General features: G+C 46.4%; 1 protein-coding gene across 1 annotated transcript in view; it reads right to left on the reverse strand.

Moving 5' to 3' along the window:
• LOC139264466 (histone deacetylase 9-like) overlaps window positions 1-27348 on the reverse strand; it is a 1015340-nt gene that overhangs the window by 862922 nt on the left and 125070 nt on the right. The window contains exon 2 of the mRNA XM_070880994.1: window positions 22637-22708. Coding sequence (XP_070737095.1) covers window positions 22637-22649 — 13 coding nt within the window. The 5' untranslated portion in view covers window positions 22650-22708. The remainder of the gene's footprint in view (window positions 1-22636; window positions 22709-27348) is intronic.

A 27348-nucleotide genomic window follows, 5' to 3' on the forward strand; every position in this document is an offset into this window, starting at 1 on the left:
CATGCTGCCTACCTTATGTTCTTCTTATTTCGCATTACCCTGCCATGTTAACTTAGATGTCAGATACAGTAAAGGACGAATGTGGAACAGTCAGGTACAGATTATTCCTGACCCCAAGCAGGGTATGGAACATTTACTCACAGGATCTTTAAGCCCGATGCTGTCCATTGTGTGTATGGTTTCCCACATGCACATAAAAGCTGCTGTTGCGTTTCTAAAAAAAGCTGATTTCAATTGGTGAAAACACTTACATTGAAGGCAGTTAAGATCCTTTAATTATGTCAGTTCTAATTAGTAATTATAGCACTGGTAATGTTAAACACTCTAAAGGGCTGTGCTGAACAACTGCAATAAGTAAATTTAACAAAAATAAAAAAAATTGTGTGACACTTATTATACAGAGTAGGATGGGGGAGTTGTGTGCAACATGGGATAAAGAGAGAGAAAGCACCATCCAGGAATGAGCATTTGCATTAACTCCGACTATATTAGGATTTGTTTAAAAGTTCAAAATTAATTGAGCCCGAACTAGGGCAAAGCCAAGGTCTGCCCAAGTGCTGCCCAAAGGACTGCCAATGGGCGCCGAGAGACCGGGCGGTACTTTGCCTGGAAGATTCCTCTAAAAGAGGTGGCAAAACCACCCGGCTTCCAAACAACGGCTTACGCCATCAATCTGGGCAGCAGTGGGCGGGATCTCTCAATCACGGTGGCAAAGGCTCTTGCCACCCAATTGCCGCCGAGGATGAAGTCAGGCCCAGGGAGGGTGGAAGACCTGCGAATAAAAATCATAGCAAACAAAATAAAAAACACCGGAACATCTTCATGAGACCACATCCAGGTAAGTCGCTGTAAAAAAATGTTTTAAAATATGTTCACTAACCTTTTTTTCCATGCTTCGTACCTGCCAATGGGGTTAGAACAGCCCCCACGCAGTAGTCCTTCCCCCTGCTGCCGCCGACTCCTGTCAACTCCCGCCCGCACCAATCTGGCAGCTCGGCGGGCAGGAGGCCACTTACGCTACTTGGCCGCCAGAGGACGTCAGTGCGCAGTATCTGGCGGTACTCCCCTCCCACCCGCTCTAGCCCAAGTGGAAAGTGACGAAGAGAGGAAAACGGCTGCAAAACTTGGCGGCAGTCGGTGGCAGCAGGTGGCAGTGGGCGTTAAGGCCACCAATATCGGGGCCAGGAGGACTGAATAACACATGGTTGCCCCCAGCAGACCACCAAGAGGCAAGCACATATCCACCAGCAGACAACAGGACAATCAGACATTCACTTATGACTAGACTGCAAGCGAATCAGGCACATATCCACCACGGGGGCACCAGGGTATATATCCTGATGGATTGACACACAAATTCAACATAATCAATCGGGGAATGTAACCCATGCCTAGCACTTAACTACTAGATGCTCATTACTGTTAGAACATTAAAGCAGTGGCCATATATCCACTAGCAAAACAACAGGGAGTAACCACTAGACAACCAAGAAACTGGATACTTATAATCATTAGAAAACCAGTGTTGATTCTATACCAGCGAACTGAGAGCACACCCAGCACAAGGTTGTGAAGGAATTGGAGAAATATTCATCACAATAACACCCAAGAATCAGAAACATACTGCCACGAAACCAACATGTAACTGAACCCCTACCAACATTAGACTACGAGAGAATTGAACACATAATGACATTAGGCCACAGGGAATCAATGGCATATTGCTAAAATCAGCCAATGGAGAACATAAACTGAGAAACAGTTATTCTGTTCAGAAAAAAATATATCATTAATATAATTTTAAATGAGCCACGTGTCTGTTGCTAGGTTACAGGTTGTAACACTAGATCAATCTACTGTATGTCATTTGCACACATGTGAAATTATGGCTATGAACTACATAAATTACAGTCTGAGTCACTTGTGTCCAAAAAGAGCTAATTGGTATGAAAAGGGGATTTTTCTTTTAAAGCAGGAGGAAGTGATATGTATTGTAATGATTAATTTACTTTTGGCAATTGTCAGTGCAGTGACTAATTATCGTGCTTGTCATTTCTAGAACATAGTACAAAAATACAACTAAATACTTACAAGGTTTTGAGACCAAGCCTTCTGGAATAAAAGATTGCAACGCTTTTGACTGAAGGACTGAATGTGTGGCTTTAAAAAAAAATACAGACCACTTGAAGTTACCACAAAGATGATGAAATGTGCAACTAAAATATAATCATTCTAGTATTTACTGAGTCTCGGGGTATTTTAAGAAGCAGCTCAGATGTCCCGATAATGCCGAGGAGTCTAACCTCACCATCTAAATGCCATAAGCTGGATATAGCAAATCCACAAATAGCTGAACTGAGAATAGAAAGCTTTCTGCCCTGAAATAAATATTGTACTGTGCAAATCTTACAGCCTACCAAATGAGTGTAGTTAGCAAAGAGAAAAATGTGCCATACGCAGTTTATAGGCTAGAAATAAAATCATGCACATAGCGTTGTTAAGAGACAGGTGGTGGAAAATAACCCCTGGGCCTCTAATTGTATATCATAAGCTGAATAGTAAAAGACGACAACAGGTTCAAGTATATAATTAAATTATGCATTACTGGAGACGGGATATTGAATTATATACAATGAACTAATACTTTACATGTTTCTCACCTAATTCATTACTTATACTTCAGAACATTTGTCTTTTCAAGTTGCAGTAACAATAGGGCCCATTTTAATTTGAGACAACCGGTGAGAGTGGGGTCAGCAGGGCGAACGGGAAGTTATGCTAACCCCAAGATCTCATTTAAATACCCTAAGCTTGACTCCTGCTCAAGCCTGACATCACTAACGTGAAGCCGGCAGTTGATGTGGTATATTTGGACTTTCAGAAGGCGTTCGACAAGGTCCCACACAAGAGATTGATGTGCAAAGTTAGAGCACATGGGATTGGGGGTAGTGTACTGACATGGATTGAGAACTGGTTGTCAGACAAGAAGCAAAGAGTAGGAGTAAATGGGTACTTTTCAGAATGGCAGGCAGTGACTAGTGGGGTACCGCAAGGTTCTGTGCTGGGGCCCCAGCTGTTTACACTGTACATTAATGATTTAGATGAGGGGATTAAATGTAGTATCTCCAAATTTGCGGATGACACTAAGTTGGGTGGCAGTGTGAGCTGCGAGGAGGATGCTGTGAGGCTGCAGAGCGACTTGGATAGGTTGGGTGAGTGGGCAAATGCATGGCAGATGAAGTATAATGTGGATAAATGTGAGGTTATCCACTTTGGTGGTAAAAACAGAGAGACAGACTATTATCTGAATGGTGACAGATTAGGAAAAGGGGAGGTGCAAAGAGACCTGGGTGTCATGGTACATCAGTCATTGAAGGTTGGCATGCAGGTGCAGCAGGCGGTTAAGAAAGCAAATGGCATGTTGGCCTTCATAGCAAGGGGATTTGAGTACAGGGGCAGGGAGGTGTTGCTACAGTTGTACAGGGCATTGGTGAGGCCACACCTGGAGTATTGTGTACAGTTTTGGTCTCCTAACCTGAGGAAGGACATTCTTGCTATTGAGGGAGTGCAGCGAAGGTTCACCAGACTGATTCCCGGGATGGCGGGACTGACCTATCAAGAAAGACTGGATCAACTGGGCTTGTATTCACTGGAGTTCAGAAGAATGAGAGGGGACCTCATAGAAACATATAAAATTCTGACAGGGTTAGACAGGTTAGATGCAGGAAGAATGTTCCCAATGTTGGGGAAGTCCAGAACCAGGGGTCACAGTCTAAGGATAAGGGGTAAGCCATTTAGGACCGAGATGCGGAGGAACTTCTTCACCCAGAGAGTGGTGAACCTGTGGAATTCTCTACCACGGAAAGTTGTTGAGGCCAATTCACTAAATATATTCAAAAAGGAGTTAGATGAGGTCCTTACTGCTAGGGGGATCAAGGGGTATGGCGAGAAAGCAGGAATGGGGTACTGAAGTTGAATGTTCAGCCATGAACTCATTGAATGGCGGTGCAGGCTAGAAGGGCCGAATGGCCTACTCCTGCACCTATTTTCTATGTTTCTATGTTTCTATGAGTCGGGCTAACACGGCAGAAGGTTGTAGCCAGCACCAGCGGGAATGGTCCCCAGCAGCTAGGTAAGTGGATTGGGGGAGTGGATCCGGGTAGGCAATCATGGTTGGGGGCAGAGGGAGGGAAAGAAGCTCAGGGAAAGGGACGCCCTAGGGTTCCTTGTAGGGCCCATCAGGGCACTCCTTGATGACAAGGAAACCATTGAAGAATAAAATATACTCACCTTTTTAGCCGGCACCGTGCACCAAACATACTGATGCCATATATCATCCGCAATATATCATCGGGCACTGACTTTTAAATGTCAATGAGGCTCTCACCTGTCTGGGAGAAGCGTCTGACATGCAGCCCGACTCACGGCTGCTAAAATGGCACAGGGCGTATAGTGTCCTAACACCTTACTATAGAATCACACGAGGCATGTACTGCAGACAAGGTCACTACGTGACCTGAACCTTTATTCCCAGGACCAAGGAGTGCTGACCTTGTGTGGGATCTCCCTTTATATACCTGGATGACCAAGTGAGGAGTGTCTCCCACAAGTTCACCCCCTGTGGTCAAGGTGTGCATTACTCAGGTGTGTACAGTGTACAGTGTTGTTACATAAAGGTTATAGTTATGTGAAGGTTACAAACATGACATCACCTCCCTCCAACGTCTTTAGGTCAAAGATTGAGTCTTTCAGGCGGTCGACGCTCTCTCGTGGAGCGCTGCAGTTGGGGCTCTGGTGGTTGGCATGCGTCTCTGTCGCCTGAGGTGATTCCAGGCTGTCCGGGCTGGCCGCAGGGACTGTGCATGCTGGTGAATGTCCTTGTTGCTCGTTCACTGGCAGTGGTGTGGGTGACATCTCATGATCTTCCTCCAGTTTCTCAGTGTCCATGCTGAATCTTTTCTTTACTTGGTCCAGATGTTTGCGGCATATCTGCCCATTGTTAAGTCTGACCACTATGACCCTATTCCCCTCTTTGCCAATTACAGTACCCTCAAGCCACTTGGGTCCCAAAGCATGATTGAGAACAAATAAAGGGTCATCAATTTCCAAGCATCTCCCCACTGAGTTGCGATCATGGTACTCGATTTGGGACAGGCGCTTGCCCTCAACAATGTCTGACAGATCTGGGTGAATGAGGGACAGCCGCGTTTTAAGCGTGTGTTTCATGAGTAGTTCCGCAGGCGGCACTCCGTGAGCGAGTGCGGGCGGGACCTATAGGTCAGCAGGAGACACGGTAGACGGTACTTGAAGGAAGGGTCCTTGAATCCAGAGCATGCCCTGTTTTATGATTTGAACTGCACGTTCCGCCTGGCCATTGGAAGCCGGCTTGAACGGTGCTGTCCTGACGTGTTTGATACCATTACCTGACATAAACTCTTGGAATTCATAGCTAATGAAACACGGGCCATTGTCGCTAAACAGGATGTCCAGCAAGCCATGGGTCGCAAAGACCATACGCAGACTCTACACAGTGGTGGATGTCGTGCACAAATTCAATACGATGCACTCGATCCATTTCGAGTATGCATCGACAACAATCAGGAACATTTTTCCCATGAACGGGCCCGCGTAGTCTACGTGAATACGTGACCATGGCCTGGCGGGCTGAGTGGGGCCTCCCTGGGGGCATTTCCCAGCTGAGAACACGTCGTGCACCTGCAAACCCAGTGTTCCAGGTCTGAGTCAATTCCCGGCCACCATACATGTGACCGGGCAATGGCCTTCATTAGCATGATGCCTGGGTGCTCGCTGTGGAGTTCCCTGATGAACGCTTTCCTTCCTTTCTGGGGCATGACTACCCGGCTGCCCCATAGCAGGCAGTCGGCTTGGATGGAGAGCTCGTCCATCCGTCTGTGAAACGGCCTGACCTCCTCGGGACAAGCTCCGTGTGCAGGCATCCAATCCCCAGTCAGGACACATTTCTTTATCAGGGATAGGAGGGGATCTCTGTTGGTCCAGATTTTGATCTGGCATGCTGTGATGGGGGAGCCTGCGGTGTCGAAAGCCTCAACGGCCATGACCATCTCCGCACTTTGTTCCGACGCCACCTCGGTGGTCGCCAGTGGGAGCCTGCTGAGCGCGTCAGTGCAATTTTTGGTGCCTGGCCGGTGCCATATGGTGTAGTCATATGCAGCTAGCGTGAAGGCCCACCGCTGTATACGAGCTGACGCATTGGCATTGACAGCCTTCCTGTCGGACAACAGGGATGTTAACGGTTTGTGGTCCGTTTCTAACTCGAACCTTCTGCCGAAAAGGTACTGGTGCATCTTTTTCACCCCGTAGACACATGCAAGTGCTTCCTTTTCAACCATCCCATATCCCCGTTCTGCCTGGGAGAGCGACCTGGAGGCATAAGCCACAGGTTGGAGTTGGCCCTTATGATTACTCTGCTGCAACACGCACCCAACCCCATAGGATGATGCATCACACGTTAAAACCAATTTCTTACAGGGGTTGTACAAGGTCAACAGCTTGTTAGAACAAAGCAGATTCCGTGCCCAATTGAAAGCCCGTTCTTGACAGTTCCCCCAAACCAATCACAACCCTTACGCAGGAGCACGTGCAGCGGCTCCAACAATGTGCTTAATTTCGGCAGAAAGTTCTCGAAGTAATTCAATAGTCCTAGAAATGACCACAACTCCGATGTGTTGCCGGGCCTGGGCGCACGACGGATCGCCTCCGTTTTGGATTCGGTAGGCCGGATCCCGTCTGCGGCAACCCTCCTGCCCAAAAACTCGGCCTCTGGGGCCAAAAACACACATTTGGACTTCTTTAGTCGCAAGCCTACCTGGTCCAGTCGGCACGGCACCTCCTCCAGGTTGTGGAGGTGTTCCTCGGTGTCTCGACGCATGATTAGGATGTCATCTTGGAATACGATTGTTCCAGGAATGGATTTAAGCAAGCTTTCCATGTTCCTCTGGAAGATAGCGGCCGCTGAACGAATGCCAAATGGACACCTATTTTAAACGAATAGCCCCTTGTGCCTAGTGATGGTGGTCAGAAGCTTGGATTCTTCAGCCAGTTCCTGAGTCACATAGGCCGAAGTGAGGTCCAACTTGGTGAACAGCTTGCCACCTGCCAGCATGGCAAAAAGATCCTCCGCTCTAGGAAGCGGGTATTGGTCCTGTAGTGACACTCGGTTGATGGTGGCCTTGTAGTCTCCACAAATCCTGACCGAGCCATCCGCTTTAAGGACAGGAACGATGGGGCTTGCCCAGTCACTGAATTCAACAGGCAAAATTATGCCCTCTCTTAGCAGCCTGTCCAACTCACTCTCAATTCTCTCACACATCACATACGGCACGGCTCTGGCTTTATGGTGCACTGGTCTGGCATCCGGGGTGATGTGTATCATTACTTTGGTGCCCTGAAAGGTCCCGACACCTGGTTGAAAAAGTGGCTCAAATTTCTGTAGGACCTGTGAGCATGAACTTCGCTCCACAGATGAAATGGCATGCACATTCCCCCATTTCCAATTCATCTCAGCTAGCCAGCACGTCCCCAAGAGCGCGGGACCATTCCTCGGGACAATCCAGAGTGGCAGCCCGTTCTCCGACCCATTGTGTGTGACCACCAAGTTTGCACTGCCTAGTACTGGGATGATCTCTCTGGTGTACGTCTGTAGCTGCGTGTCAATGCAGTTTAGGCCTGTTAGCTTTGAGTGGCCATAGTTTTTTAAATTGTTGGGCACTCATAAGTGACTGGCTGGCTTCCGTGTCCAGCTCCATGCGTACCGGGATGCAATTTAATAAAACTTTCATCATCATAGGTGGCATTTTGGTGTACGATCTGTGGACGTCTGCCACATGAACCCGCTGGACTTCAGCGTCCATAGCTTTGCCCCAAACATTACCCTGCCTTGCAGACCACTCGTCTGGTTCCTCTGCCTCGTAAATTAGCCTCGCTACGGGCTTTCTGCACATTCTGGCCAGATGTCCACTGAAGTTACAGTTTCTACAGATAAATTGTTGAAACAGGTTTTCGCAACATGTCTGCCACCGCACCTCCAGCATGAGCTGAGATTGTTGTGAACAAAGAAACTGTTAACAGGCATTCCTCTCTGATTGTCTCTTTGATTATTCCTGAGCACTCTGGTGCTGAGTGTCGAATTGCCCTTGTCTGCCTGCGGGGTTCTGTGTCTCGTTTACAATGTTAACTCCCTGGTCCACGTTGGAACCAGGGCTGCGCGCGTAAATTATCTTGGTCTCCTCTTCCCCTGCCATGAAGATCTGAGCTATCAGCGTTGCCCTTTCCAAAGTCAAGTCCTTGATCTCAGTAAGCTTCCTGAAAATCCCGGCATGACCAATGCCCTCAATGAAGAAATCCCTTAACATCTCCCCCTGCAGGCGTCTGTGAACTTACAGAGGCTGGCCAAACGCGGAAGGTCCGCAACGAAGTCCGATCTGCTTTGTCCCTCCCAATGCCGGTGTAAATAGAACCAGTGCCGGGCCATGTTTATACTGCTCGCCGGTTTGAGGTGCTCACCGATCAGAGTGCTGAGCTCTTCAAAGGACTTGTCCGCCGGCTTCTCGGGTGTGAGCAGGTCTTTCATCAGCGCGTACGTCTTGGATCCACAGCTGGTCAGTAGATGCGCCCTCCGTTTGCCAGCCGTTTCCTCTCCCAGCCAGTCCTTTGTGACAAAGCTCTGCTGGAGCCTCTCAATAAAATCGTCCCAGTCTTCACCAACATAGTACCATTCCTCTGTGCTACCGGTGGCCATCCTCGTGGGTCATTGATTCCCGTTTCTCGTCGCCAAATGTAATGTCCTTACACCTTACTATAGAATCACACGAGACATATACTACAGACAAGATCACTACGTGACCTGAAACTTTATTCCCAGGACCAAGAAGTACTGACCCTGTGTGGGACCTCCCTTTATATACCTGGATGACCAGGTGAGGAGTGTCTCCCACAAGTTCACCCCCTGTGCTCAAGGTGCGCATTACTCAGGTGTGTACAGTGTACAGTGTTGTTACATAAAGGTTACAGTTATGTGAAGGTTACAAACATGACAGGGCGCATGTACCGCATGGATCCCGTGAGTAGGATGCTGCTCCAATTTTAACCTCCGCGAAGCCCTGTTCTCGCCAGGCATAGTGGGGGATTTTAAAATAAATTCTGCAGACGTTCTGTAAATGTTTGGTGTCTGGCAGATTTCTATTCCAAGCAAGCATCTTGAAGAGTTTTGACAAGAAAAACATTAATTTCAGTCACAAAGCATATTTAGCACCAATATTCTGTCCCATGGCCCATTCTTACCAAATTTCAAGGTGGACACTGTAATGTTGTTGTTGTTGTGGGGGTATGATCCACTGTTATGTGTAACATGCTAAACAACAGACCAGTTCCTACCAGGGTTATGATAGGAAGGTTGGGCTCTTCCATTTTTATACTGGGCATAAAGCTGCAATCCATTAAGAGTAAAGTAGCACTTGTCAGACTTACCAGCTGTAACCAAGTTCTTCATACATGTGCTTCCTATTAAATATTGACACAACTATCTAACTAACTTTGGGTGGTTTGTTTCAGTATTTAGTTTCTCTCCTTGTTGAACGGAATGACTCATGGCCAGGTTCCGTGGTTTCATCACTGCGAGCATCCCTTTCATACACCATTCCAAATGTCATTCTACACACAGGATCCAAGATAGTGAGTGTCGGCAGGCTAGCCTATCATGATGGGAAAGGGTCATCACAGCTAAGTGTTATTCTGGGCTTGCTTGATGTTCACACACGTGTCCTTTTCATTAAGAATCACTGACTAACAGCTGAGGTTGAGAAACCGCTTCATTTTTTTATCCACTCTGACCAATTGCAATATTCTTCACTCCTGTCCTAGTTGATATCAGCAAACTCAGTACAGTGCAGTTACTCACTGAGTCAACCAGCAAGTCATAGTTACAACCTTAAGATTTGTGTCATAAAAGAACCCCAATCTATATGAATTTATGACCATACTGATGAAAATTATACTGAAACATCTTATGATATATTAGAATAAGAACATAAGAACATAAGAAATAGGAGCAGGAGTAGGCCATACGGCCCCTCGAGCCTGCTCCGCCATTCAATAAGATCATGGCTGATCTGATCATGGACTCAGCTCCACTTCCCTGCCCACTCCCCATAACCCTTTACTCCCTTATCACGGACGACGCCTGCGTCTGCGCACGTTCTGAGACTGAACTCCAGGATATAGTCGATGTATTCACCAAGGCATATGAAAGCATGGGCTTTATGCTTAATATCCATAAGACAAAGGTCCTCCACCAGCCTGTCCTCGCCACACATCACTGCCCCCCAGTCATCAAGATTCACAGCGCAGCCCTTGACAACGTGGACCACTTCCCATACCACGAGAGCCTTTTATCAACAAAGGCAGACATTGATGCGGAGATTCAACATTGCCTCCAGTGCGCCAGTGCAGCCTTTGGCCGCCTGAGAAAAAGAGTTGAGGACCCAGCACGGATCCCTGCAGCACCCCACTGGTCACTGTTTGCCAACCGGAAAACATTTATCCCGAATCTCTGGTTTCTGTTAGTAAACCAATGACAAATATAAAGCAAGTTATTATCGCACATTTATTTACACGTTACACATTTATTTTGAGAAAGTACCATTCCTTATCAATTTCTAGCTGAAACCCTTTGTTACCTTGTTCTCACCACAATTTTCCATAACATACGGCTACAAATTGCGGTCAGAGGCTTCCCGCGGATGCAAGCCTCCGACCACTGACTATGATGCGCACACGGAGAATTCTGTTTTGAACTGGTGGAGTCCTGGGCAGCTCATGATGTTACGCCGCCCAGGAACGCAGCGCGCACAAAGCCTGTGGCTTCGTTCAGAAAATAGTACCGCCCAAAAGACCTGTCAAGAAAGTTAATTTGAATAGGCCACACCCCTGATTTTTTTTTATAACTCCACAGTCTTCGGGGCTGAAATTACCCACTGTCCAAAACGAGGTACTGCTTTTTACCATTCAATACCATCGCAATGCATTCAGGGGCCAGTAGATGGAAATTCAGTATTTTTTTCTGGGAAAAAGAAGCGGAGCGGTATTGGTGATGGGAATGGGCTGTTTGCAGCATTGTAAGTGTGGAGTGGCCGATTGGGCCGCGAAATTCAGCTGGTGACGATTTACTGCTAACGAGCCAGCTGCTCCCTGGCCTTCTTAAAGGGCCGGGTTTGCAACTCGGCCCTGAGCAGGGAAACCGTTTGATGCGAAGGCATAGCGAAGCTAGGAGGAGCAAGGAGGGCCAGTAGATGCTCTGATGCGGAACTGGAGACCAGATCGAAGGTGTGGAGGGAAGGAGGCGCATTCTCTACCCCGACACAGGCAGACCAACTCGCACTGTCTTCATTAATGCCTGGAGAGAGATCGTGTCGAGCCCTCAATTCATGACCGCAAAGCAAACCAATGCCGCAAAAGGCTCAATGACATATTTCGACTGATGGAAGTGAGTACGTGCTCCCCCAACTTCTCACTTTCCATCTGCGAGCCTCTCCTTCACCTTCTCTTATTTCCCACCTTCCCTGTATAGTCACTGACACAGTATTTACTTGTTGAGGCCTGTATTAGATATGTGTGCATTCTCATAATGGAGGCTCCCCTTTCATGTCACACTTACACCTGCATGTAATGGACACACACTCATTGCTGAGCCCCCATGACACTGCTACTCAGCAAGCCTTATTTGATTTGCAGGCAACGGATTTCACAACCATTTAGAGCAACAGAGGACAGCTGATGGCGAGCCAGATATTTAGCAGCTCACTCACCTGGAAGGAAGGGTGCTGAGGCTAGTGGGCACACATGTTGCCTTCCCTGTGGCCACTGGTTGTGTGGATCCTGCTGAGGGGCAGCATCAGTAAGTGAAGGTCTTCCTTTAATGCCATCTCTCCCTGAAAGTGCCAGCGCACACTACACATTTGCTCATGATAATATGCAAGTTGCAGTCTGCCTGGTGCAATGCTCGACCTCACCCTCCCGAGACCCCTTGTGCCATTTATGATTGACGATGAGACCCCGAGTGCAAGCCACTGTGAGGCAAACCCAGGATGACACCCTAGAGGTCATTGGGAGCCAAAGCCACGACGACACCCTAGCAACCACTCTATCTATTGCCAGCATGTCCGATGAGGCTGGGGAAGAGGGGGACACTGCTGTCAGCACTGCGTCAGCTCAGGTACTGGGAATACACAGTCGGGAATGTTAGATTTAGCAGAGAGGTCTGCACTGGGTGATGCACCGGGGCCTAGCAGGTAGCAGCTTGGTCAGGGGCAAAGGCAACCTCAGGTGCCATCTCTCCGGCGGGGGGCGAATTCGCACACAAGTACTGCTGCAGAGGACTCAAATAAGTGTGGGGCTTATAAAAGAAGGGTGGAGGCCATGCATTCCCACATGTTGGGGGTAATGGCCTGTCTTAAGTGGTTAGCAGTGAGGCGAAGTCTGCCTCCCGAATTGTGGACAGCTCTATGCACACCATGGAGCCCATCATTGCCAGTGTGCAGACGATGGTGGACTTCCAGAGTGACCGTGTGGATCCAGCTGTGATGCTGCGTCTCGTTGGCAATGTGGCAGCTGCCATTACAGCACAGGCACAAGTGAACAAGCATCTGAGTACTGCTTTGGATCAAATGGCTGCTGCACTGGAAGCTCAGAATGCTCTCATTCACTCTGGGCAACAGGCCATGGAGCATCTTACTGCTATCATCCCTGGTGGCATCAGACTGTGGCTGCTCTCATGCAGTCTCAGCTGGATGTCACGCGAGATCTGACTGTTGCCATCGCGGCTGCGTCCACCATGGTCCACGGTGTTGTGCCACACCACCGACCTGTGTTCCAGCAAATTGGTAGTGATGGTTCGGTGCTGCCCCGGGGGAATGGCGCAGGCTCCTCAGACCAGGATCCTGATGTGGTCTCTCAGGATCATAGCAGTCCTGAGCCCAGACCTGTCATTCCACCATTGCTGACAAGCATGGAATCACCCCAGCCAATCCCGACTGAACATACCAAGCAGGATGCGGCCCAGTCTGCAGCTGGCCCTTCAAGGGCCAGAACTGGTCGAGCACATCCCAGAAGGACACCTGTAGCATCTACATCTGAAATACAGCAGCCTTCCCAGACCCATGTTGCAGCCACAAGGTAGGCACGGCTGCGTAGTTCGGGAATAAGTTTGCATAAGAAGGGTTATAAGGAGATGCACAAGGGTGACAAATGATTATGTGTATGTTTTTTTGCACCTTTCTTTCTTGTGTGATAAATCTTTATTTTGTGTTTCTCATTTCACTGTGGCCAATCATGTGTGAAAGGGCTCATTGGGATGGCCATGGAGATGCAAAGATAAAGGGAGAAGTGCTCATGAACTCATCGGAAATGAGCAGCAATGAGATGGTTTTGCACTTTCCTTGCAAGGTTAGGATGGCGACGCTGCCCCCTGCGCGTTGGGCGACCTGCATCCTTGTCCTCCTCCGGCATCTCCTCGTCCTCGTCCTGCGCATCGTGCTCCTGCACCTCCTCCTCCTGGTCCTCCTCCTCAGGTGGTACTGCTGGCTCATCCTCCAATGTCTGCGCTCTCATGATTGCCAGGTTATGAAGCATGCAGCAGACGACCACAAATAGGGAGACCCGCTCAGGCGAGTACTGCAACACTCCACCAGAGCGATTCAGGCAACGGAACCTCTGCTTAAGGATTCCGATGGTCTGCTCAATTAAGCACCTGGTGGCAGAACGAGAGTCATTGTAGGCTTGCTGCACAGCAGTCCTGGGGTTGCGAAGGGGAGTCGGCAGCCAAGTGCACAGTGGGTAGCCCTTGTCTCCAAGGAAACAGCTGCAATCTTGGATTGGGCCGGCAAACATGCCAGGCACACCAGTCTGGCACCGGATGAAAGTATCATGGCTGCTGCTAGGATAGTGGGCATCAACTGCCATGATTTTGCGGTGGTGGATGCACACCAGCTGCATGTTGAGGGAGTGGAATCCCTTGCGGTTTCTGAACATCTTGGGATTGTTCTGTGGTGTCCTCAATGCGACGTAGGTGCTGTCTATGGCACCCTGAACCCTGGGGAAGCCCGCAATTTGCAGGAATCCAGTCTGCTGCTCCAACTGCTTCTCCCTGTTCATTGGGAAGGAAATGTAGTCCATCCTTCTCTTATAGAGAGCATCTGTGACTTGACGGATGGAGCTATGCGCGGCGAACTGCGAAATGTTCGATATGTCTGTTGTAGCAGCTTGCAAATATCCAATGGCATAGAAATTGAGTGCTATGGTCACTTTGGATGCGGCGCTCCAAGCTGTTCTCAGCCTTGTCTGAAGCTGGAGGTCTGGCTGCGAGAGATTGCACAGCTCCCTCACAATGTCCTTCCAAAATCGAAGTCTCCGGAGACATTGGTCATCCATCAGATCCATGTACGAAAACTGCTGCCTGTAGACAATAGGGTCTTCTCCCCCCACGTCTATTCTCGTGTCTTTCTATGGCAGTTGCTTCATTGCCTTCTCCTTCATGCTCTTGCTGCTCCGCATCCTCTGCAGACTGCTGCTGGCAACCATCTGCCTCCTGTACATCCTGGCTTCTCTCGATTTCACCCACTATCTGGTGCGGGGGGTCAGTGTACCTAACCCTCCTCCTGACGGCAGGTCCTTCCTTGGCCACCTCTCTGTGTTGAGGTCTGTTGCCATCTCCATGACCTTCTGCATGTGGGACAGCCATGTGTGCTGTGTCCCTTGCCCGTTGCCTCTGGAGCCGTTGGAGACGGCGTCGCCTTCTCCTGCGTGCCTCCCTGCCGCGCACAATGTGCAGGAGGTGTTCCGCTGCTAGCACTGAGCCCATTTACTTGCCCTCCGCAGCAGAGCCTCCACAATGTTGTCGAGATTGAAGACCCGAGCCCACTAGCATTCAATCCCGCTCTGAACAAGGCAACTGCCAATGTTTGGAAAAGGCCAAAAAAATCTCAGCGGAAATAATGTTGCTACACACAACAAGCCTTTAAAGGTTGCTGGCGGTCTTGAGCTAGCACTGTGTACCGACCAAAAAAAATGTCGTTGGCACCAACAGGTGGCTGGAAGAGTTTTTGAAATGGATTTACCTATCGGGGTGGATCCGCTGCGGTGCGCACTCTGATGATGTCGTTAAGGACGCATCTGCAGGAGCAGGGCGAAAGTGGGGGGAGCGGGGCGGATCTTCACACCTCAGCAAAAATCACTGAGGGCAATGCCGCGAATGTCGGCCAATCCGCCGCGAGTTGGCGGCCGTTCCACATCGCCCCAGAGGCCTTATCAGAAGGGGCAATTTTGGCCCCCCATTGTATGGAGCTGCCATTACTATGAATGGGAATCCTCCCAAAAACAAAGAAAACACTTTACATAAATGAAAAAAACACCGCACTTTTTAAAAATTAATAGAAATTGAATTAAATTACCTGTTTTAGAAAAAAATATTTTTTTTACTTTTTTTAATTATGTTTTAATAGTGTTAAAAATAACTTAACTGAATAGACAGGGTCTTTAATATAAAAAAATATTTTTTCTATCTATTAAAATTCTTACGCCTGCCTTTACCAGGCGTAAGAGTTTTAAGGACATTCTCTGGGAAGGAGTTGGGCAAGTAGCCTAACTCTTCGCTCACAGAGGCCCTTTACTTTCGCACTCGTATGATCTGTGAAAATAATTTTCACAGATCGCATGTGCCAGGATTAGGGGCATGCGCAGTGCACGCCTAAGCACAGAACTTGTGGGCCCTCTTGGGGTGGGTGTGCACATCGTACACACCCGGAGAGGCCTCAATTTACGGCCCATAATCTTACTGGATATTTGCCAAGAGTGTAACAAGCAGGATGGGAGCACATGAGAATTTCATTAGCAATGTGACTGCAGTGGTGGAATCTGTAGGATTATATAACTTTACTGGCACATTATCAAAAGGGTTTTCACTTAAAAGGCAATGTCAGCATCTCTCGTATTTCTACAATTTCCATTATCTGTCTTGATTGCAATAAATTCACTGAGTACTACACCAGTATAAAATACTATTATAGAAGACATACCAAGATTCATTTAATTGATGAATAGCAACTGAAATCATGAAGATGTCATAAAAACATTTGTTATTTATATTCATAAAAATTTGCTCTTTCTGATATTAACAAGTATAAATAGTTTACACCTCACAAATTGAAACTTAAATTCCATTCCCTAAAGTTTAACTAGTCAGTTTAGCTGTACTATATAAGAAAAATATGCCCTGTGATACAATCAGTAACTCCATTAATGAGGCTAACTGCATAAATTATGACATAGGCGATCCCATCACACTACTAACTGAAACTTATTCCATTCATAACTCTTCTTACAGCTTCAACTGAAAATGGTCTTCCATTTTTTCCTGTTTGGCCTCCCTTCGTCTCCTAAAGGGGACAATACCATGCTGGGCACAATCTCACAATCACTGATAGCCCTCTGATATCTCACCCGAGGTGGTCAACGAAAATTAATTGAAACTCCATTGTGATATAATCTTTGTGAAATCATACTTGTGGAAAACACAGTTTCAATTCCATTGGTAACAACTCTGTGCAAGTGTTATAGATTTACAGATTTACACATAAATTGGTGAAGCGAGAAATTTTTCGACTTTGTGCTGCTGGTAGGGAGCTTTGCTGGAAATTCAGGCATGAGGTGGGTGTAGTTTATAGGCCCCCAAATAATAACTTCATGGTGGGGAGGACAATAATCAAGGGAATAATGGAGGCATGTGAAAAAGGAACAGCAGTAATCATGGGGGATTTTAACCGACATATCGATTGGTCAAATCAAATCGCACGGGGTAGCCTTGAGGAGGAATTCATAGAATGCATACGGGATTGTTTCTTAGAACAGCATGTTACAGAACCTACAAGGGAGCAAGCTATCTTAGATCTGGTCCTGTGTAATGAGACAGAAATAATAAACAATCTCCTAGTAAAAGATCCTCTCGGAATGAGTGATCACAGTATGGTTGAATTTGTAATACAGATTGAAGGTGAGGAAGTAGTGTCTCAAACGAGCGTACTATGCTTAAACAAAGGGGACTACAGTGGGATGATGGCAGAGTTGGCTAAAGTAGACTGAAAACACAGACTTAGCTGTGGCACAATTGAGGAACAGTGGAGGACTTTTAAGGAGCTCTTTCATAGTGCTCAACAAAAATATATTCCAGTGAAAAAGAAGGGCGATAAGAGAAGGGATAACCATCCGTGGATAACCAAGGAAATAAAGGAAAGTATCAAATTAAAAACCAATGCGTATAAGGTGGCCAAGCTTAATGGGAAACTAGAAGATTGGGAAAATGTTAAACGACAGCAAAGAATGACTAAGAAAGCAATAAAGAAAGGAAAGATAGATTATGAAGGTAAACTTGCGCAAAACATAAAAACAGATAGTAAAAGCTTTTACCGATATATAAAACGGAAAAGAGGGACTAAAGTAAATGCTGGTCCCTTAGAAGATGGTCCCTTAATAATGGGAAATATGGAAATAGCTGACACCTTAAATAATTATTTTGCTTCGGTCTTCACAGTGGAAGACACAAAAACCATGCCAAAAATTGCTGGTCATGGGAATGTGGGAAGGGAGGACCTTGAGATAACCACTATCACTAGGGAGGTACTGCAGGACAGGCTAATGGGACTCAAGGTAGACAAGTCCCCTGGTCCTGATGAAATGCATTCTAGGGTTTTAAAAGAGATGGCGGAAGTTATAGCAGATGTATTCGTTATAATCTACCAAAATTCTCTGGACTCTGGGGAAGTACCAGCAGATTGGAAAGCAGCTAATGTAACACCTCTGTTTAAAAAAGGGAGCAGACAAAAGGCAGGTAACTATAGGCCGGTTAGTTTAACATCTGTAGTGGGGAAAATGCTTGAAGCTATCATTAAGGAAGAAATAGCGGGACATCTAGATAGGAATAGTGCAATCAAGCAGATGCAACATGGATTCATGAAGGGGAAATCATGTTTAACTAATTTACTGGAATTCTTTGAGGATATAACGAGCATGGTGGATAGAGGTGTACCGATGGATGTGGTGTATTTAGATTTCCAAAAGGCATTCGATAAGGTGCCACACAAAAGGTTACTGCAGAAGATAAAGGTACGCGGAGTCAGAGGAAATGTATTAGCATGGATCGAGAATTGGCTGGCTAACAGAAAGCAGAGAGTCAGGATAAATGGGTCCTTTTTGGGTTGGAAATCGGTGGTTAGTGGTGTGCCACAGGGATCGGTGCTGGGACCACAACTGTTTACAATATACATAGATGACCTGGAAGAGGGGACAGAGTGTAGTGTAACAAAATTTGCAGATGACACAAAGATTAGTGGGAAAGTGGGTTGTGTAGAGGACACAGAGAGGCTGCAAAGAGATTTAGATAGGTTAAGCGAATGGGCTAAGGTTTGGCAGATGGAATACAATGTCGGAAAATGTGAGGTCATCCACCTTGGAAAAAAAACAGTAAAAGGGAATATTATTTGAATGGGGAGAAATTACAACATGCTGTGGTGCAGAGGGATCTGGGGGTCCTTGTGCACGAATCCCAAAAAGTTAGTTTGCAGGTGCAGCAGCTAATCAGGAAGGTGAATGGAATGTTGGCCTTCATTGCGAGAGGGATGGAGTACAAAAGCAGGGAGGTCCTGCTGCAACTGTACAGGATATTGGTGAGGCCGCACCTGGAGTACTGCGTGCAGTTTTGGTCACCTTACTTAAGGAAGGATATACTAGCTTTGGAGGGGGTACAGAGACGATTCACTAGACTGATTCCGGAGATGAGAGGGTTACCTTATGATGATAGATTGAGTAGACTGGGTCTTTACTCGTTGGAGTTCAGAAGGATGAGGGGTGACCTTATAGAAACATTTAAAATAATGAAAGGGATATACAAGATCGAGGCAGAGAGGTTGTTTCCACTGGTCGGGGAGACTAGAACTAGGGGGCACAGCCTCAAAATACGGGTGAGCCAATTTAAAACCGCGTTGAGAAGGAATTTCTTCTCCCAGAGGGTTGTGAATCTGTGGAATTCTCTGCCCAGGGAAGCAGTTGAGTCTAGCTCATTGAATGTATTCAAATCACAGATAGATAGATTTTTAACCAATAAGGGAATTAAGGGTTATGGGGAGCGGACGGGTAAGTGGAGCTGAGTCCATGGCCAGATCAGCCACGATCTTGTTGAATGGCAGAGCAGGCTCAAGGGGCTAGATGGCCTACTCCTGTTCCTAATTCGTATGTTCTTATGTTCTTATGAGGTCCAAACAATTTTCAAACTAAATGATTGAAACTCATGGACAGTACACGGCTGAATTTCCAGTCCCCATTTTAATGTTATATATTATGTCCTTAATTTTATATTTCTGTTATTAATTCATTTGTCCACATTTTTACAGAAACTCTATGTAAATTTGTCATGCTGCAATTACACTCCCCCTTCTCTCTCTCATTGCTCTTTCTCTCTGTCAACACCCCTTTTTCTCCTTCTCATCCCTTCTCTCTTGCTCTCTCTCTTAATTCCCCTTTTTCACTCAAAATGCTGGTCTCTCTCTCTGAACCCCACCCATCTCTCTCACTCTCTCAGCCTCCTTTCTCTTTCTTTCAATCCCCTTCTCTCTCAACCCCTTTCCCACTTTCTCTTAACCACATCTCTTTCTGTCTCAATTCCTTCGCTATCTCTCAACCACTTTCTCACTTATCCCCTCTCTCCCACTTAACTCCTCGTTCCTTTCCCTCTCAAATTTAACACCTCTCAGCTCCCTTCTCTCAATCCTCTTTCTGTCTCTCAAGTTTCTTTCTCGCTCACTCACTCAATTTCCTCTCTCAACTGACTCACTCTCTCAACTCCTTCATCCTCTCTCAATTCCCTTTCCCTCTCTCTATCCCATCTCTGAACTCTTTCTATCTCTCTTCTCTCTTTCCCCTCTCCCTGCTACCCTCCCTCCCTTCCTGTTTCCTTAAGGAGTCTTTGCTCGCTTTCAAAATTAATATTTTAAAAAATCAAATTAGAAAGTGGAAAGAAACTCTGTTTTCCTTTCTCTTTATTTGCATTTTTCTGTTTCTTTCTCTCCCAGTCTCATAGGTTTTATAAATTAAATCCTCTCTCTCACAGGTATAAGTCATTAGCATTTATCCTATCTAACTGTCAACAAAACACATGCTTCAAAATTCAAAATTCAACTGGTGATTTTAAAAGATTTTACATTAGCATAAAAAGGCACTCTTGCACCTCGTCTCTCTGTTACCCCACTCTCTTCCCCTACCAGCTGAATAATTTTCTTGAAGTTCATGGCGACAATAGTTGTGTACTTATCACAGTCAATTTTTATCATTCTATCAGAGGCATTTATTAAAGCCTTTTTAAAGAAAACATTCAATATAAATTTCACTTCAATTAAGCTTGAAAATTGTTCTCCTGTTTTTGAAAATTATTTTAAGAAAAGCAACTGAGCAGAAAGTTAAAGAAGCTAAAGAAAAATATTGCACCAGTACAGCTGACTAAATAGTACTGATGCATCCCGGAACATAAGAACATAAAAAATAAGAGCAGGAGTAGCCTGCTCCGCCATTCAATAAGATCATTGTTGATCTTTGACCTCAACTCCACTTCCCGCCCGATCCCCATATCCCTTGATTCTCATAGAGTCCAAAAATCTATTGATCTCAACCTTAAATATGCTCAATGACTGAGCATCCACAGCCCTCTAGGGTAAAGAATTCCAAAGATTCACATCCCTCTGAATGAAGAAATGTCTTCTCATTTCTGTTGTAAATGTCCGACCTCTTATCCTGAGACTATGTCACATAATTCTAGACTCTCCAGCCATGGAAACAATCTCTCAGCATCTACCATGTAAAGACCTCCCAGAATCTTATTTTTCAATGAGATAAGTTTCAATGAGTTTTTTTCTAAACTAGAGAGAGTATAGGCCCATTATACTCAATTTCCCCTCATAGGATACAACACATACAATTCAAATTCAGCTCGCAAAGTCACATCCCTGAACAAAAATATCAAGTGCAAGGCAATGGTTTTGGGAAGCTAGGTGCTCGGAGGGGTGGGTTAGTGTGGGGGTGGGAGGGTGGGGGGGGGAACACAATGTCAAGGCAGGCACTGAGCTGCACAGTAGTAGACCAAAGTGGGTCGCTCGCTGAAGTTAATGGGATGGTAAGGCTACCAACCCTATTGTTAGGCCCTTATTTCCTATTCCTGCCAATTTTCCCATGCATGTCTCATCCCCATTGTATGTGACATTGAAATACCTGTCATAGTGCTACCCACAGTAGTAACCGCAAGTGGAGATACTTATAATGAGCTTTTAATGAAATATACACCCCACATGCTGAATTGAATGTGTAATAGATATTGTTTTCATTTTTTAAATCTATCTTTGTAATAGCACAAATTCCATCCATTTTATATCTTATATTTTAAGGTGATTGGCAAAAGAACCAAAGGCAATAGAAGAAAAAACTTTTTTACACAGCGAGTGATTAGGATCTGGACTCAATCACGGCTTTCAAAAGGGAGTTTGATAAGTACTTGAAAGAAAAACATTTGCAAGGCTGTGGGGAAAAGGCAGGGGAGTGGGACTAGATGAAGTGCTCTCAGCCAGGAATGACTCTCCAGGTGCTTTGATATTGCATTGTTTTTGTTATGTGCAGAGAGAGACCTCAGTGTGCTGCTCTCCCAGATTGTACTCACACTTTATCAGAGACCTGTTCAGCGCTGGCCCTGGAAGCACATCCTTATTTGGATATCCTCATAAATTGCACGAGCATGTAGAGAAGGGATTCCAAGAGATGGTCAATACTATTGGAGGACATTCTACCTGAAGCAGCAGGGGCCCTACTGACCTTTCTACCTGCGACAACCACAGCTGACATACCGGGGGACTGTACAAACTCACTTGGGGGCAGCCTTGATGAAAGTACAAAGTACGCACAGGACTGGTTCCCCAAATTTACTCTACTGAAATCAGTGTCCTTTACAGGTAAATTTACCGATCCATATTTTCATGGGTCTGCCTTATCATCCTTTCTCTGTAAGACCAACTGTATACTCAGATTGCACCTGACTGCAGGATAGCTGCATATCTACAGTAATCTGCAGTCCTATACATGCACCAGGTCTCTGATTTCCCTTCCCCTCTGGTACCTGGCCTGTAAGCATCTCCCTTCACAAGTAGGAATGAAATTAACAATTTGGATTGGAGGGGGGATAATAATAGGGAATTGAAGTTGCCCTATCCCTCCTCTGTACCATGGCATTGTATATTGTATACTTTAACATTTGTGCCACAAGCTGTCCTTTATAACCACCAAATGTAATATATATAAAACAAATACAAGTAACACATTAAAATACTATACAGCAATAATCTCCTATTAATATTGCATTGGTCATACCTTTAATAGTAAATCAGAATTTCCCTGTGGTCTGATTATCAGGTTTCCACTGAATATTTAGTGCAGAGTCCAAACATCTTAAATTTAACAAATTTAAATAGAGAAAGCACCATCATACACACAGTACCTCGGTGAAAACAAAACTGCTTACCTGAGGTGAGCATACTGTGGATTCGGTGCTGAGCCAACAGCTGGAGCGGCTGTTCTCGCCCAGAAACCCCATCTGAGGAGAAACATGATTCAGTCTCATAAATAGTCTGCAGCATCTTTCCTTTGAGTCCTCACTTCAGCCACATAAAAGATTCATCAGAACACCGACAGTCATTTCCTCCTTAATTCCTCCTCCCGAAACAATCGGATGACTTGCACATTATTACATCGGAAACTGCTCTCTCTCTCTCTTCCACTTTTAAACTGCAGGCTGATTGCTCTCCCTCACTCTTATACTCCAGGCACAGGCGCACAGTTATAAAAAGCAGCCCAAACTCTTCTCTTCAAAGGATACTTAATTTGTTTCTATCTTTTTTTAGTCTGTTTGATTTGTCTTGTGGAAGAAGTCTAAAGCAGCTGGAAAGGTACAGTAACCACAGTTAAGGGAAGCCTTTTTTTCTTTTCTGCAGGCACTAGAGGGTTTTCAAGTGTCGTGTCAAACAACTGCCCTCACAAGTGTGTTCTGCCCCTGTTTACTCCCCTCCAAGTTGGTAAAAGCAAGTGATTAAATGTTTACATATGAATCAACAACAACACAGCTCACAGGCGAACAGAAATAGAACAATGGCTGGTGTTAACCAAAAATAGGTCATCCATGGCAGGGGATTGAGCTGTATAAATGCGTTTGAAAAATACCACTGCAAGTGCAAATAGTGTACAGCTGTCCAATCCCTCAGCTGGAAACGCTGTTCTACAGTCCTACTGCAATGTCTCAAAATGTATTGCCTTCTATTTTTGTCCATATACTCAGAATAGATGCTACATCACCAGATCCTGTTTACATTAGGCACAAATCATTCAAATTTGTTCAAGTTAATTGCTGATCCACAATAGAAGCTACTGTGTGAGTAGCGCTGATCATTCATAATTCATGTCCTATATTAAAAGTGCTCCATGTGTGGACTTGTTGACATTTTAAACAGGCTCCAGAATTACAAATGGAATTCAGCTCATGTAAACACGTGGTCAGAACAAGTGTCAGATTTACTGTACAGCAGCTTTATGCACTAGGTTAAGTGTGTGCACTCAGTGGGTGAAGTATTAGCTGATGAGCAACTTTCTACCACCATCATCATCATAGGCAGTCCCTCGAAACGAGGATGACTTGCTTCCACGCCAAAAAAGGATGAGTTCACAGGTGTTTCAATGAAGGACCTAATATTCCAGGTTCCAACCTACATCCTGAAGAGTGGAAGATGCCTGTGCGTGGATTTTTTTAACGTGTGGTGGCCGTTGCACACCAGCCACCACACAGGCTTGACAGAGCTTGGTCTTGGTCCAGTGGCAAGGGTTATCCAAGACGACTGGAGACCTGCTCTGCTGCACAGACCGAGTGCGCACACATATTGCAGTGTGAGCTGGCCCGTGCTGCCCCTGGGCCCCTGGCCCCGAACTCACGCCTCTCCTGGGCCCGATCACGTCCCTCTACAGTCTCTTGCCGCTCCTTCGCCCAGAACTCGCCGCTCCTGCTGGATCTACCCTGCTCCAATCACCGACCTGGACCTTGATGACATCACTCTTCAGTGCTGTCGTCCTCCTGCACCAGCTCGCGATGCTCCCTGAAGTGGCATGCCTCCATGCCTCTCCTTTTATGGCCCCGACTTGTCGCTGGTGTTCTCACGCAGGTCAGGGCCTCCATGCTGCTCCTGAGGCCTCCACGCCGCTCCTTTTATGGCCTCGACCTGCCGCACAGTCTAGCACTGTACCCCCTGAATGAAGAGCAGACAACTCCTTTTTCGTATATTACAAAATTGCTTCTAATAGTAGGATGTTGGGGCTCCTGGTAGAGTGGAATTTATTTAATTTACATTGCAGGGGGGAATTTCATAGCATCAAAACAATTCATAATCAACCCTGCAGTTGGTTAGAAGTTGTTCATTGTGACTTTAATTTCTAAAGAAGTAGTTTGCAATTATATAGCTCTTCTCAGGAACTTGAGACATCCGAAAGTGCTTCACAGCAAATTAAGTACCTCTGAAGTATAGTCACTGTTGTAATATAGGGAAATACTGCAGTCAAATTGTGCACAGCAAGGTCCCACAAACAGCAATGAGATAAATGACCAGATAATCTGCTTAAGTAGGGTTGGTATAGGGATTCATGTTGGCCAGGACATGTCCCTTCTCCTTCTTTGAACAGTGCTTTGGGATCTTTTACATTCAGCTGAGAGGGTAGATAGAGTCTTAGTTTAATGGTTCAGTACTGAAGTGCCAGCTAGATTACATGCTCTAGTCTGTGGAGTAAGGCTTGAGCCCACAACTGTCTGACTTAGAGGCGAGAGTGCTACCACTGAGCCACAGCTGACACTTTACAGGCAGAGAAGGACATGATAATCCAAGCAGCAATGTGATAATGCCACTGTACTGCAGCTCTGGTATGCCATTACTTTAATTTAAAATTCTTAGGTTTAATTTGTTACAGTATTTTCAGTAAATTGCTGATATTTTTGTCTGCTTGGGCTGGGAAAGGTTAAATAAGAAATTACTCTTGTTTTGCCTTGTGTTGCAGGTATTTCACTTCCTTCCAAAGATAGTAAAGCTGATTCAGCAAATAGCATCCAAGCATCCCCTACACTTTGACAGGACGATCAGATGAGAAAGTGGAGTTGAGGTCGATGATCAGCCATGACCTTATTGAATGGCAGAGCAGGCTCGAGGGGCTGTAGGGCCTGCTCCTGCTCCTATTTCTTAGGTTTTTATGTTTTTATGAAGCCTGAACCAAAGTAAATTAATTGAAAATCAGCATAAGGTCGAATGTCCACTGATAAACTGATCTGGTTCCTCAACATGAATGGCAGGGAAAATACCTCTGCTTTACATTACTACAAGGGACTTTATAAAACCATACTGCTCCATAAGCAGCCTAGATTATTCAGCTCATTTGCTCATATACATTGTGGAGTAAATTTTATATCAAATTACAATATATGCAATATCTTGATGCAGGTTGGACTGTGCATCATTATCTTCTCTATGATTTTGTATTGTGATAAATTTACACATAGGTGAATGCATAGCAGTCTTAGGGGCTGAAATTGCCCCACACTGGGTTTGGAGTGCATAATTCCAATTGGTCGGTTTATTGCGCCAGCGTGGAAAATGCCGGTCCCGCCCGGCCGAAATTGACCTCTTTGAGGAAAAAAATGTATCTTGCATTCGCGCAGTGCGATGCTCAGCGCTGCACTCAGCACATCAGCGCAACGCGGACATTCCACATCCTGCTGACGTGTAACAACGTCCCTCTCCTTTAAAATGGGGGGCCGCTGCAAACTCTGCAGCCTCTTTAGTAGCGCCAACTAGGCCACCAGGAAAGGTGTCGGCCATGCCAACGGGGGTACCAGTCTGTATGTTGGTAGCTCGGCTAACTGAAAACAGATGGTGGCCACCACAATACCACCTCCCCTTTAAGGGTGGTCAGGACGCCACAGCTACCACAGCTTCTCGCACCGAGAAGCTGTCGATGGCACCACCCCACGCCTACCTCTCGTCACGCGGGGAAATTTCCCCTGAGGGGCGCAAAACGGTCGGCACGGGAGAGTCCATGGGTTTGGGAGTTCAGGAAAGTCCGTGAGTTTGGGAGTTTGGGAGAGTCCATGAGTTTGGGAGAGTCCAAGAGTTCGGGAGTTCGGAAGAGTTCGTGAGTTCGGAAGCGGCCTCAACCTCGGTGAGTTCAGGAGGTCAGGAGTCCGAGGAGCAGGAGGGCCGTGTCATATATCTCACATGGCTACAAGGTGTGCCACCAGAGGACACAGCAGTGGGAGAATCGTAGGTTACCTGTACAGTTGTGCCTGGCCTAGTATAAAAGGCAGCCCACCAGGTGTGATCCTCACTCTGGAGTTAACTAATAAAGGACTAAGGTCACTATAGTTCAAGTATAGCACACTACCTCATGGAGTCATTACTAGTGCATCTAAGGACACTACAATTGGTGCCGAAATTACGAATTTTCACGCAGAAATGGCTAACCTTGGTACGTTGCAGCAGTCCGCCGATGGTGGAGAGGCTAGAATATTTGTGGAGAGACTAGAACATTTCTTCACAGCAAACGACCTGGCAGGAGACGACCCAACCACACTGGCTGATATGCGCCGCGCTATCTTGCTAACCAGTTGTGGGCCCAACGTCTATGGCCTCGTCAGGGACTTGCTGGCACCAGCGAAGACAACAACCAAGTCGTACAAGGAGCAACTCAAGCCCAAGGAGAGCATCCTCACAGCCAGACACTGGTTCTACACCCACCGACGGCCCGAAGGCCAGGAAATCACGAAGTACACCGCAGACCTCAGGAGGCTGGCGGCACCGTGCGAGTTCGGCACCCATCTCAATGAAGCGCTGCAGGACAGTTTTGTCATTGGAATTGCCATGACGGCCTTATTTACAAGCTACTGTCGGCGGATACCACAGTCACACTGCAGAAGGCCATCTCTGTGAGCCAGTCATTCATGACCTTGACCTGCGGCTCCATGCGGATGTCTCACCCTCAGGATTCAAACCCGGCAGGTACTGTGCACAGAATGGCACCGTTTACTGGCTGGACTGTAGAGCGCGAACCCTCTCAGGGAAGAGAGAACAGGCCCCCTAGTCCCTTAATTCAGAGTCCGCAAGGGGGGGGTAATCGAGTAGCTCCATGCTGGCGTTGCGGAGGGAGTCACAG

The sequence above is a fragment of the Pristiophorus japonicus genome, chromosome 5 (genome assembly GCF_044704955.1).
Source record: "Pristiophorus japonicus isolate sPriJap1 chromosome 5, sPriJap1.hap1, whole genome shotgun sequence".
Classification (NCBI taxonomy): domain Eukaryota; kingdom Metazoa; phylum Chordata; class Chondrichthyes; family Pristiophoridae; genus Pristiophorus; species Pristiophorus japonicus.